The sequence below is a fragment of the Ylistrum balloti genome, unplaced genomic scaffold (genome assembly GCF_031769215.1).
Source record: "Ylistrum balloti isolate Yb309-2 unplaced genomic scaffold, AGI_CSIRO_Ybal_v1 Utg369836, whole genome shotgun sequence".
NCBI lineage: Eukaryota > Metazoa > Mollusca > Bivalvia > Pectinida > Pectinidae > Ylistrum > Ylistrum balloti.
Window position 1 is genome coordinate 178,589 of NW_026781996.1, and position 14,698 is coordinate 193,286.

General features: G+C 31.8%; 1 protein-coding gene across 3 annotated transcripts in view; it reads right to left on the reverse strand.

Moving 5' to 3' along the window:
- Positions 1-723: 723 nt before the first annotated feature.
- The window catches only part of LOC132545270 (integrin alpha-V-like), a 101,059-nt gene continuing 87,084 nt past the window's right edge, over positions 724-14,698 (reverse strand). For 2 of the 3 annotated variants that reach the window (XM_060208945.1, XM_060208944.1), the window contains 8 exons: positions 13,888-13,967; positions 12,856-13,048; positions 12,321-12,488; positions 11,263-11,409; positions 10,812-10,925; positions 10,529-10,642; positions 9,900-10,025; positions 724-6,799 (listed from right to left, as the gene is read on the reverse strand). In XM_060208945.1, coding sequence (XP_060064928.1) covers positions 6,683-6,799; positions 9,900-10,025; positions 10,529-10,642; positions 10,812-10,925; positions 11,263-11,409; positions 12,321-12,488; positions 12,856-13,048; positions 13,888-13,967 — 1,059 coding nt within the window. In that variant the 3' untranslated portion in view covers positions 724-6,682. Of the gene's footprint in view, positions 6,800-7,920; positions 8,994-9,899; positions 10,026-10,528; positions 10,643-10,811; positions 10,926-11,262; positions 11,410-12,320; positions 12,489-12,855; positions 13,049-13,887; positions 13,968-14,698 lie in introns of all 3 variants that reach the window. The other variant, XR_009554030.1, reaches the window with a different exon arrangement.

The window sequence follows — 14,698 nt, forward strand, 5'->3', positions numbered from 1 at the left end:
CACGCCACGCTAGAATGAAACAGATTCAAATTGCGTCAAACTGTTTTCTCATTGTTTGACGTCACTCTTGCATTTCATATTCCAAATGTTTTTGTCGTTTGATACAAATAAATGTACCTTTAAAAAAAGATTCCTAACTTTTTGTGTTTAGAATACGTATAGAGATATCTATTAAAGTTCTGCAGACATAATCGTTTATTCTTTATCAATGGACGGAGTCCACCGACTGGTAGGAACCTTCATAACAATATCTTAATGTAAGGGTTTCTATAATGCGTAGATTGTCAGCTGGGCCATCCTTTTCTCATATGCAGACTATCTTGAAGGTATTGGTCTTGGTTAATTTTGATTTAGCGGCGTTTCCTTGTGACTAAAAGGAAATGAAGTAAAGTCGAACGTTATCGTACTTTCAAATAGTTACTTATGTAATAATTATGCCTTGTTCTCATCTTGGAACGTGACTCTTTTACTTGGTATGACCAAAATTGACACGGTTGGAGTCGTCGACGAAGCAGAATAAGGGACTTACCCTTTCGGAACACATGGTCGCATCTTTCATTTGGCCATATTTTGACCAAGTTTCAATGTATTTTCTACTTTTATACACTCCTATAACATACCATGGGTCAACATTTTTTCGATGAAGACATGAAGACATTGGCTAAGAAGAAACGTTGAATATTTTTAAACATTAAGGTAAACAAACTTAAGATATGAAGACGATTTTGTAAAAATCAGTTTATTTTAAACATCTTAGCATGTGAATGTTACGCCAATTTAATACTCTACAGACATAAACATATAATCACTCCGCAACATGACCTTTACCAACCTTTACGAATCGTTCACACAAATTCGAAACTAACATACTCACCCTAACAAGATACATTGTCTTACATTCAATTAAATACACACATGCAGTCGATCCATCATGAAATAAGTGTAAATATGTATGGTCTTTTAGAAATAAATCCTTAGGCGACAAAAGGATATAACTTTTACATTTTTGCCATCAGTAACCAAAGTCTTAATTATTTCCATTCCCTGTACATAAACTTAATTACATTAACTGTATATAACCGAATTACAGCTACATCCATTCTTGATAATCTTAATTACGTTTAAATCAATCAGCAATAACTTAATTACTTTTACGTCCCTTGTCAATAAAAGTGTTCAAATTTCTCTCCGTTGTCCATTTACAAACTTCTGTTTCCTATAAACTCATTCAGGATTACATCGTTTGTCAATACACTTAATTACGATCACATCCATTGTCTAAAATCCCAATTACGTTCACATCCTCTCTACAAACTTACATGTAAAATGTTTACATTCATGGCCCTTGCGTTTTATCATGTTTCAATAAAATTTCATCATTTGAAAATGTTACCACTTGTCCTTAAAACGTAAACATTTTTTAATAGTCAGTAAAGTGAATATTCAGATAATAAATCAGTATACAAAACGTCATATTATAATAAATTTAGCTTTTCTAGAGGAAGTATATTTTAATATAGTACTATATTACAATCCAACAGACTACATAACACTTGAACATTTACCATTCTTTCTTTGAAATACATCAGATATTTCCGTTCATCTCGTGTATAAATTACTTATCTCCTTCATACGCGCACACTCAAACACGAACACACGAGCAGACAACAATGCACGGCAAAACCATTAGTCTGGTAACTACAATGTTGAATATACAAACATATACAATCATTTTACACTGATTCAGTCAAGGTCAAGGTGGACATAGTGTACATGTTATAATATACAACATATATATAGAAAATATTTATATATCACAAAAATAAATGCATCTAGACAAGTGCATCAGATAAACAATTAGTACACCGTTGTAGCAGGTATTTCTTTCAGTTATTCCAATTTTTAACCTCATCCATATGCCATCATTTGTATTATAATTATCTTTTTCTGACTCATATCTGAATATGAGCAGGTGTTTATTTATGTTTCAGGATGGTTATAATAGTTGATCCGAAAAAATTATGCTAAAGTATTAATTGGATTTTAGGGGTATTTTTGTTCAACGTCACGTGACAGCAAGCTGTCTGCTACCACCCATTCCCATTTGTACTGCTCTAGGAATGATAAAACAGCTAATTGCATAGAAAACAAAAAACAATGGATAAAACCTATTTTGTCTTACGACTCAATTCGATATAGCATCCTTCCAGATTAACTATAGTACAATGTTTCAGAATAAATTACAGGTATACAGCAAATATTTGGAGTGCAAACAACTGAAAGAATTTTTTTGTGGTGGTTTTAGAGCTGTTGTGTCTGGAACCCCGTACATATACAAACAAATGATCATATAATAAGTTTTCTTAAACACACAATTTTCATAACGATATACATCACTTACGATACTTTACAACAACACAATGCACAATATTATATCAAACGTACAAAAAAGATGTCTTTCATGATAAGTACTGTACATTAAATGACTACAAATGTTAAACTCTATACAAACTGGAATACTTGTAAGCACCTGTCAATCGCTACATACAGTGGTCACTGAATAGTTAAATGTAGTGGGGTAGTATAAAGGGTGTTCTTTTCTTTGCTCTTTTGAGGATGAAATAAACTGGCAAAAATTAGAACACTGAAAAACTACTTCTGTGCCTATCTCAGGACTTATGTAATATACACATCTATTTTCAGCTTTCAGTTTTAGGCAAAACCCTGAAACATTTTAATCATTCAAAATATCAACCTTTACAATATATTTGCTGTTGCCAGGAAGAAAAAAATTCAAATGTACTTAAATTGATCTATGTTTTTCTATCCAGCATAACTATATAAAGCCTAATACAAAAAATATATATTGTACTGGATGTCAAATTAGTAACATTACAAAATGAAAATTGAATTCTATTGATTTATCCTGTGAAAATAAATCTCGTGAACAAAGAGGACAACTTCAAGGATATTGAGCCTGACAATGTCATAGCTTTTATTTAATATGAATTTCAACAGTCTATTGGAATACACTTGTTATAAAATGTTTCAGCACTTCCACCCTCCTTGACAAACATTATCCTGAACTTCTGTGCTTGTTATTCATTACACCATTTGGAGATCTTGTTACAAACATGTATAAATGCTTTTTTGGGTGACAAATATTCTCGATCTGTATTTTACTTATAGAAATTTAAAGAAATTTAAGAATATTATCATATTGCCATAATTAATCTAAAAGATCTAATAAAAACAGAACTGGGAGTTTTAAATTATTCCATTTTAGAATATATCTTGATCTTCAGGACAACCCAAGTAAGCTAAGATCGTTGTTTATTTAAAGAATAGATAAAAACAGATAATGATAATGATGCTGATGATGGAAGATGGGTAAACCTTTCACTATCATTTAAACGGACTATGTATAAGTATATTGAGTATGCATACAACAATACATGTATTCCATGGTTAAGTAAATAATTCCTATTTGTTGTAAATGTTCCAGGTTTTAAATCAACATATGATCATGAGAGGCGAGATATGAACTGGACGGACAAAAAGAGATAAAAGCTACCTTTTAACCAGTAAGTATACTTTCAAACAGTCTATTTCTACTATAAGAACAAGTGCTCCAATTAGCAAAAAAATTGCTCTTTCTTCCAAATACAATGACATACTCCACATTTCTGTCATTTTGAGACCATTTCATTGTATTTTCACCAGATGAAGTGTAGCATTTATGTAAAGCTGAGTATGAAGATGATGCAGATTATAAATAAACACAATATTCCTATCATACATTCATTCATACACGAAACTTAAGTACATATGTACCTGGTCAAAACACACAGCATGATTAATGGCACACAGATTTTCATCTCAAGGGTTCTGAAAACAATATATTCCAACTCTTATTGTGCATGGTGTGATATAACAATTGGGATTTTGTGTTTACAAAAAATAAGTGAAAAAGCCTAAACCTTTCTAACAAATGATCTGGATTTAAAAGTGTATTCATCTGATGGAAAAATATCTTTTTTATCACACAACGAAAAATGTATATCAAAAAAGTTTGATTATGGTCTTCATTCAAAGAACTAAAAAAGAAAAAAAAAAGAAAATGTTAGGTTATATTTACATAAACATGGCTGCAGGTATTATATTGAAGTAATCTGTAATAAGCAAAATATTTTCTTATGTCTTCATTTGGTTAAAAAGAAATCAAAATTTAATGTACAGCACTAAATCAGTGAAATTCAGTGAATGAAAATATCAATTTCAACATGTTTGGTGATTTAATATCATTTCAAAAATGATATAAATGATTAAACTTACAAACTTCATTAAACTCTTTAGACTTAATGCAATTTGAATTAAAAACTTTTTTATATCTTACATTGAAATGAGGTTAAATTTGATTTCTTTATATTCTAAATCGAACTTATATAATTCTGTTACACAAAACACACTGAACACAAAGGTATATAAAATGGCGGAAAACCAAATAAGAAAGTGAAAGAGATGGTTTTAAAAAAATACAGGGTTAAATCATTAACAGCAACAGAACATTTCCATTAGCACCGATATAAATTAACTGAAAAAAAAACCAACATTAAAATCTTTCCCATATTTAAATTATCATCAACATAACACTTCTACTATTATGTACAACAATAGATTATATCAATCTTGACTTGGGACAGCGTTAAAATGACGGACACAAATGAAACATATATCATGACAGTTGATGCTACATACCTCAAAATCATATACTTCAGTTATTAGTGTAAATAGGGTGAGCTCTGTGTTTAATTTGTGTTTTGCTTAAGTTAAATATATATCTTTAAAGTATACATATTCTGACTTCCGCTTTGATTATCTCCCTTTGAATTCCATCTTGAGATAAGAAAGATATTTCTTAATTACCAAATGGTAGTATAAGTTACAATTTCATTCATTTAATTCACGGAAATCTAAGTTTTGCCAGTGTTCCAATAACTAAACATATCCCTTTAACTTTAGCTACAAAATAATTCCTATCTTGTAAAAAAATAGACAACCAATTGCTATTAATTTCTCTGTTTCAATACGATGTATCTATAAAATTCATAAAATGTATATCTGGTTTGAATTACTGTGTGACATCAATGAGTATGTTTTTTTACCATAATTCTAACTTACCTGGACTATACCTTTATTTGAACCTTTTTTATACTTATGATTTAATGTGATGAATGTTGGGATAATTTTACACCAATAATTTTGCTAATGTTACAAGTTAATTCAGAAAATTCACCTGTAATAAAAAAAATTTGTGATTTCAGTTCAGAAAGGGATGATTTGCCTTTAACACTAAAAAATATCCTAACTGCAACAGTATCACTAATTCACCTGATTTCATCAGGTCAACCTGATACTGACCTTAGGATTCGTCTTCTCAAATTGTGGAAAGTGCTACAATCACCAGATATTTCAAGACTTTTGTGCAGTATTTGAAAAATAATGTTCAAACATAACATAGAACATATCAATACATACAGCTGATATAACATTAGAATTAATTATAAGGTCCTTTTTATTGATGACTCTTTAATACCCTGTTTCTCTTGATCACGAATGACCAAGACCAGATATTAGATAACTTGAGGTTGGCCATCCTGCTGTAAAGTCATTCCTTAAATGTGTAAACATTTTCTGCAGTCCTGTTATTTAATTACAACTTTCTCAGATAGATAGACAATCATTGTATCATAATAATTTCAAATATTCCTAAGAAACATCAGAAACCTTGGCAATATTGGTTTTGTAATTCAAACGTATGGAATCTTATATTATGAAGGTAAACTATATAAAAAAATGACTTCAATCACATCTATTATTGGCAAAGAAATTAAAATATAAACATGCTCCTTGATCCGTTTATCATCCTGTAAATCTCTATCTACTGAAACCCATGAATATGTAATAAGAACTATATATCATTGTTCCACAAGGAGAATCCCTTTAGTGGGTTCTAACCTTGGCACAAATATCCAGATCTTATCAGGCATAAGTTTTGAATAAATAATGTTATGTGTTATTCCAATACTTTAGGGTACACATCCTGGATTCTGTGAGACATTTTGGGCAATATATTTTACAGAAAAAAACTAGAAAATATCAAAATTTCATGTAATTGTGCGTGTATACATGTTGAATCATCTATAAATATTTCAAGACATATTTCAATATGTGAAAGACTTCTGAAATGCCAATTCTGGACATCACATAAATCCAAGGTACAGAAATTACACATATCTTGCAAATTCGAAATAAAACGTTATCTCCAGGAAATCAATAACCCATGTCCCCCTCCTGAATCTCTCTTATAATTAATGTGATCGCAGTAGCCTACATATTGAACATTAGGAACAATAACTCTGGTAAAAATTGCCCACCTCCCTCTTCCTCCTCCTGGTTTCTGGATCTCCCACTGACTACATACAGATAAGATGATTGTTATTTGCCAAAACATAAAAAAAAAACCTGAAATACTAAGAAATATCAATATTGTTAACATGTATATTGTACCAATGTTTTCATAGTTCTCCACTTGGAATTTTGATTTCCAAAATTTATCTATAATTTGAAAAATATCCATTTCTATTCAAATAAACCAATTTTCCTAAAAAGAAACTTTGAGTTATTCATACTGTTTAGAATTGATATCATATTTAGGGTTGTTTGCTCCATTCTTTATTAAAGGCTTTGCGGCGTAGGTTTCTGCATGTTCTCTTCTCTTCCTTCGGAAAAATCCACACTGCAAGAAAAATGAAATTCAATTTCAATAAATTTTCATTTAAATTTGTTCTCAACTTTTGATAACTAGTTTACATTATCATTAACAGAGTCACCAAAGAAGTGTCCAAAATAATATTACCTGCAGATTTTAACGGCAACAGAAAAAGAGTGCAAATATCATATTGGTGTTTTAAATTCATACGGATTAATCTATCTAATACAATAACCTGCGTTATCTTAATGCGAGACTTTCACCTAGGTCAAAACTGTGTAGATCAGTCCTTATGACCTGTATGACTTGGGGAAATAATTGTAAAATATCTTATTCTGACTCACAAAATTAACTGGAGCATATTTTTTTTCATTTCAAAGTTACATCTAAATGTACATTGAGATTTTTTTTCAGTTTATATTTTTGAAATTTGGATGCTATTTGACAAGGCATTTCAGCTTCATGTGACATAATATTCCAGCGAGGTCAAATATTTAGTATATATAAAATATAGATACTAAAATCAGGTGTTATCTACATAACATTTCACAGATCATGATGATACTATCATGTTGCCTATGTTATTTGCTCCTCTTAAATTTTTAGTACAAGAACCTTAAATCGTTGATGAATCATACTTCCTATTTTCAACCTTCAATGTTCTGTGTCCATCTGTTTTATCACATTTTTTCATGGGGCTCTGTATTTGTATTTGTTTAATAATTAATATTTGAGGGGCATTTACTTCATAGCTTTATATTTAATTGGCAGTGGATTCCATGTATTCTATGAAATCACAAATGTACTGAAAATGATCAATTTTAAATGATATTTATTCCATAAACATGAAAATACCTGATACCCTCTTGATCAAAATTAAAAACCCCACCAAGATATTGAAGACCTCCGTATAAAATTTATTACAACCCTTACTGTAAATAAATTAATGTAATTCTTGAATTTTTGTGTGATGTTGATATACACAGTTGGTACTTGTGATAACACTTGCGTAACTTCTACAAAAAAAAAAATTTTGAAAGTTCATCGCGAACAAAAATCTGACCATAACTTTAAAAGTGTTTGGCTTTTCGATTCTTGGATTCTCTCCATGCTTAAACCATGCATCCACTGCACACAGAACTGTATACCTTGTTCTGCCTTAGAGCTGATCACTTAAGATGAAATTTGCTGGCTTTACAGTTGAAGATATGGACTAAAGGTTTAAGGAACTTAGCTGAAACTGACCAGTGGTCAATCATTCAGCTTCTACAGACAAATAAGCTTGGTGAGGGTCAAGGTAACAGATGCAAACACATGCAGCCAAAATCACATGAGGTTATACAATTTAAAACCAAATTTTGATACCTATTCCAATAAATAACATGAAGTCTAGGATTCTGATAAAAGTTAAGTCCACTCTTACAAACTTCTGATGATGGACATGATATGTCATTCAGATATCTATCATATTTAAAATTGTTTTCCTGTGATCACAGATAACCATTGATATAAACAAATTTATGTAAAGTTTCATTCATAACAAATTTCTGTCAAAAAGTTTCCCTTTTCTCTCTGTTTTCATAAATTTTAATGTAGGTTTGTTTTATTTTGAAGTTTACATGACATAATGGCTAATCGTACACTAGAAAACACTTTGAAAACTGAGGAAAAGAGAATGCTTTATTGCAAATTAAGAAATACATGGAATATATGTTCTTCATAGCCTGTCAAATCTGTAGTACAATGACTACTTACAGTGAGAGATTTTGGAATCCACTTAAATTGGTCCCTAACATTCCTGATATTTTGTGTGTGTACAATAATGTTTTTGGAGAACCATTAGATTTCTTAAAATCTTGTCAATAACCTGATTTTCTTACTCAAAGTTGAATAACAATTTTTTGAAACAATTTTTGTATTGAAATTTATCAAATTCTGTGACTATCAGATCTTTTATATTTATTGCAGGTCCATTTATAATCAATTTCAGCTACAAGAAAAGTAATAGATAATGGTACAACATGTGTTTCATCAAAGCTGCACCTGCAGTCGGAGGTTCAAACCAGGTGTATTAGAAAGATGAGTTAGGCAGCTGAAAAATGAAATGGTTTAATCAGTGTTAAGACAAGTTAGTAGAGATTTATAACAGATATTAGGCAGAAGAACTAAGGCGTTAGAATAGTGGTTAATCTTCCGGCCTTTTCCGTTGGAAAAATCCACACTAGAAAGGAAAAGAAATATTGATGTCAGCCTACAGAGTTACATCTAAATACAACAGACTATAGATACTGCTAATACATACTAATATACCATAGTGAAAGGCAAGCAGATAGACGAAGTGTGAAAAGAAATGTATGTAGATTTCCATACATTCAGATATATTAGAAGCTTAGAAGAGAAAAACAGGTTATTTCTTCAGAAATCAGGTCAGTCATGCAACTGAAATCTCCTCTAATGCTTAAAAAAACATAAAATAGAAAAAAATCATTCTATGCATGTCGTTAAGAAACAGCTTAAGATTCTGATTCTTGTTAGAACTTTGAACATGTAGGAATGTAAATTTTACGTAATCAAAATTAGTTGGAAATCATCACAAGATCTAACACGTCATCACTCTAATCTATGTATCTCTAGAGTGAAGAGAGAAGGGAGGTAACTTTAACTACTTAAATGTCATACTAGCAGTACACATTATTAAAATCTGACCATTAGGGAAGAAAAAATATCTAAGACATCCAATAATTCCTAAATATGAAACAGCGGTAATAGAAAGTCGTCCCCACCCCTTGTGGTTATAAATATGGTATATATTTATTTTGAAATAAGCCCAGGGGCAAACAGATTACTTCTTACTTCAAAAGTCATTGGATGGACTTATTACTGGACAATGACATAGCATTGGAATATGATTTTACTGAAGAGCAATATAAATGGGTGGGCTTATTACAACATCATTTAACATGGGCTTATTGTTGAATAAATGAGCTGATTACTTGCTGCTGATTGTTGTGGGTACAATATGTCGTCTCAGCACATTCCATCTCCAGATAATCAGTTAACCAGTCATGTCAAAAATACATTGTGGAAATAAAGTGTAGTCTCTAACTTTGTCGTTAAGTCTACTTACCCACCACAGTAGAACTATCAACAGTAACAGTAGGAGGAGACCGGCAGACACTGCCACAGCAATAATCCATGGTTCTACTGCTTTTGGTTGTGGAGCTAATTTTTTGGCATTTACATAGGAGCCAATCTGAAAGTAGTCAAATTTTGATTCATTGCTTTATTTACATAATGATCACGCAATAAAAAACGAGCCTAAATTCCATTCCAATCTGCATCAACTAGATTCAAATTTCAGAGCTTTTAAAACACAGCTTAAGTTGTTTTGCAAAAATTCATTCAAAATCTCTGCAAAATTTTTTCTTGTTTTTCAATTTTAAAAAGTTACTGTTGTAGCCAAACTTCCTTACCATTATTGCGAAAAATAAATACCAATGAAAAATCAATAACTGTGTTCGCTAAAAAAAAACAAAAATTATAATACAAATGAAAATAAGATATATATCGCGAAAAGCAAATACTGCCTTATGAATTTGAATTCCATGAAAACTAGATGGTTTTTACTTCAAAATTTTGGTAAAACTGTACAAATATGGCCATCAGCAAGCAACCTTCATGTAATTTCATCATTTGTGGGATTTCTTGATTTTTCAGATACAATAAAATCAACTATGTCACTGTGTGAATACATACTTCATACGTGGCTACGTTATACGTCTGGTTGGCTACTCGTATGCTGTATGGCATTTTCCTAACTTCGGCTACGGCCTGGGATGTTATTAAGTAAGGCTCACTAGTCAGTCCACTCTGTAATCAAAAACAAAAAAGATTGGTGAGTTAATTAATCACCTCTGTCAACATTTCACTGTGTAAAATTATCATAGAAAACTTTGTACAGCCCTAAAGATAACCTTCTCAGCTTGGATGACTACAGTAGGGAACAACATTAAAACCGTAATAAATGTTGAATCTTTACCTTGACAAGAGTATCGGTCCAGATTCGAGATTGTATCCTCACTACAGCCGAGTCCTGAGGTCTCATGTATCCAAGCTTACATCTAATGATAGTACACCAATTCTTGTTACATACCTGGAAAGATCAAACCAGAATTTTAGATTACTACAGTCAGTATAAGAGTAATGTCATGGTTTCCTTATTTGTACAACAATATGATATAACATCTGTTATAATGTCCCTTGTTTGTTACTTAACAATAAAACTTCCTACATACTGCCTATTCAATTATCATTCCATAAAATACCTGTCTTACAGTCCTTTGAATATACATAGAAAAAAAACAAACATTTTTTAATCAAAACCACCAAACGAGAAATCTTTCTCTATTCTAAACAATTTACTAATCATTTTATTCATTAGTAGATTTCTGTCATCATGATGATGTCCAAGATAAACAGAATATATTTACTATTTTATTGGTGCTGTCTCGACTGACTCTTGACCCTGTCTGTGCATCCAGTGAGCGGCGTTTTCTGTGAGCTTCTGCCTGATGTTTTGCCATCACAACATCCATTTTCTGTCCTTCCTTGTTGAATTCACCGTACCACACCACCAACTGTCAAGGTAGTTAGAAACTATTAATCATTTCTCAAAGGGAGATAACTCGCAACAAAAGAATCAGGGAACAGGAAAGCGGAGATAGGTCACAACAAACAGGTGGAATAAGAAACATTCATCACTCAGCTGGCTAATTCAGCTTTTTAGTCGTTGAACAAAGAAATTCACATTTGACAAATAATTTCTGAAACAATTTCCCTCTAAGGTCCTGGCCTTGTGGTCAAACAAAAGTAAGATTAACTAGTCATTAAAATTGATCAAACATTGACAATATCCTGGTACTAAAGAAGGATTTTTAAGAACATTTCCCTAATTGGGCCCTGCCCCTCCTGCACCAGGAGTCAAGACATCCAAGAATGCTTCAGACCAAATTTAGATAATATCCATTCGTTCATTTCAGAAAACTTGTAAAAATTTCCCCTTTTGGACCCTGTACCTGCTATGTGCCCAGGGGCCACAAACCAAAGGGAGTAACTCATATTATGAAAATCAGAGGAGAATTGAAAAAGGGAGAGAGCTCACAACATCAAAATCAGAGAACAAGAAAAGGGAAATAACTAAAAACAAAAACTATCTGGGGAGGATAGGAAAAGGGAGTTAACTTACAACATTAAAAATTGAGGGGAACAAAGCTGTTATCAAGGTAGTTTGTTAATGAAATAATGACGGGCCTGCAAATATTAATGTTTTCTGAGAAGCCTTTCAAGGCCTACATTAATATTTGCAGGTTTGTAACAATCTATCCATAAAACATTAATTCAAAATGTTGATAAACTGGTTTGTCCACATGAAAAAACATGATTCAGAAAAGGAAAGTTCATACATTAATCACGATCTCAGGATTTAGATAACTAAGACAGAGACAGAAGAAAAATATATGGCAATGTTTCACAAATTAATTATACTTACAGAAGAGTTAAATGGAGTTATGACAATGGTTTCACAGAGACTATTTTGTTGACCTATGACCTCTGGAGTATGAGTAAGGTATAGAAGATTCCGTCCAACATCATCGAAGCTCGGCCAATAAATGTCAATCATACTTTCCTTGATGTCACTGGGTCCAAGATTTCTCACCTGTAACAGATATACAATAAAAAACGAATCATTACCAATTGAGATTTTAAAACTCAGTTTCAATGAAAAACAAAATATCTGAAAAATATTAATGGCAGTCCCGCTATGTAAACAGGAATCTTCCCAGGTGCAGACCTTGATGTTATGATAATATGGGGTAAATTTGAACCAAATCTGTGTTGAGAGATTCTTTAGATGTATCAATGATTTGGAATAGGAAGGAATGAGACAGGATGGACATTTTGATAACACCATATGCCAGCCCTATAAATTGGCTTGGGTAGGTAAAACAAATTACAATGCGTTTTTAAAATTCTTAACTGATAACAAGCTTAGCCAAACTCATGAGCAATGGATTTTGACTTACATCATACTCGTGTACGACCGGTGGCCCGTAGATGCTGTGTTTGAATGCAGCAACCCCAGTATCATTGTATACGATTTGCTCTGTCTGATTAGCACCGAGACGACCTATGATAATAATATCTGCTGCCTGTATCACTGGAATGGTGACCCAGAAGGTGTTGTCACTGTATGTTGAGTTGAGCTCTGCATTGGAACTGTAAAGATATTCCACTTAATATATATATATTTACTGTACAGTTGTTAAATTTCTGGGGCTAATATTTGGTTGTTTTCATAGTTTGAGCTAGTTCACAGGCATGAAATTTCACTCCTATTTATGTGACTAGTGTCCATGTACACAGAAGTAACAGATATTTGTCCCAGTTTGAGCTAGTTCACAGGTATAAAATTTCACTCCTATTTATGTGACTAGTGTCCATGTACACAGACATACCATCTCCATTCTGAGATTTCCATTCACTGTAGAAATGTCTGCTGGTATTTAATTTCACAACATCTTTATTGATCGCAAATATAGTAACCTTAAATATTCCTAGAATACTACCAACTTCCATAGTAAAGCTGCCACATTGCTAGAGTCAAGGGGTGGGCTTATTATCGGACAATGAAAAATAGCATTGTCTGTTCTAACAATGGGCTTATAACCACACTAGGAACAAATATGGTAATACATAGGAGTAAATTCTTGCCGTTACTATCTACAACCATTGTTTTATTTATCTGGAAGAAATCAGTAATGAAGTTATTTTCCTTTTGATTATATGAAGCAACTAGACAATTAGGCCTGTACCAACAACCTGTTCTGATCTGAATAGCAGGTTTAAATGGTTTCAATTTGCTATAGACCAATATTGGCTGCAGTTTTTTATTGTCACACATTATTAAAATACTGTTTTGTTTTACAGTTAAAACAAAAATTTAAAATATTGTGATACGCCATAAGTTAAAAATACAAAGGAAATTAAAAACAAAGGATAATTGATTGTAAACTATGTTATACACATGCCTATGAAGACTACTTTTCAAAGCTTACCTGTTGATAACAAACTTAAAGCTAAGACGATCCATATTACCGTCAATATCTCCTGGAGTTACACGTAAGGTAAAGTTTGCCTAGAACACAATAATGAAGATTTTAGTAATAATATAAATTTCAGTTTACACATTAATTCATAATGCTTAAACTATCACCATTTCAAACAAATTCTTAATTTAATCAAAATTAGTTTCAAGAAATTCAGGATATGCTTGATTACTATGAAATCCAGGAATTCATAATAGCAAATCTTTGTTACTAAAAGTTATCTTTATTTTGTGTGGTATTTAATTTTGCAATCATTTCTATAAAGTCTTGGAAACATCTTTGTTGTGCCATCATTGATTTACTTGCACTATTATTTACACTTCCGCTCATTGTATATAAACCTTGTCACATTATCACAAACAAATCTGCTAGACATCTTTTAGTTTCAAATATCTAAGAACTTTGTATAAACATCCCCATATTGCTGACTGTAGATCTTCGTGAGATGGCAGCATTTAAATGTTTAGCTAAATGTCGGAAGATGAGTCTGCCACAACAGATATAAACGTAAATCTCCAATACTTCTTCTGTATTGGGAAGGTGCTAAAATATTTTAAAATATCAGATATTTTTTAACATTTTCTTCAGGCAGTTAATGTCAATAGAATAGAAGTTCTTATAACACAGTAGAAGATTTGAGTGTGGTTTTTCGATGACTACACAGTCACCTTCATCAGCCAAAACATTACACAAGATGATAACAATGAACTGTAGTAAATTAAGCTATGTTTTGTTGAACACCTGGTCACAGAGTCTGTGG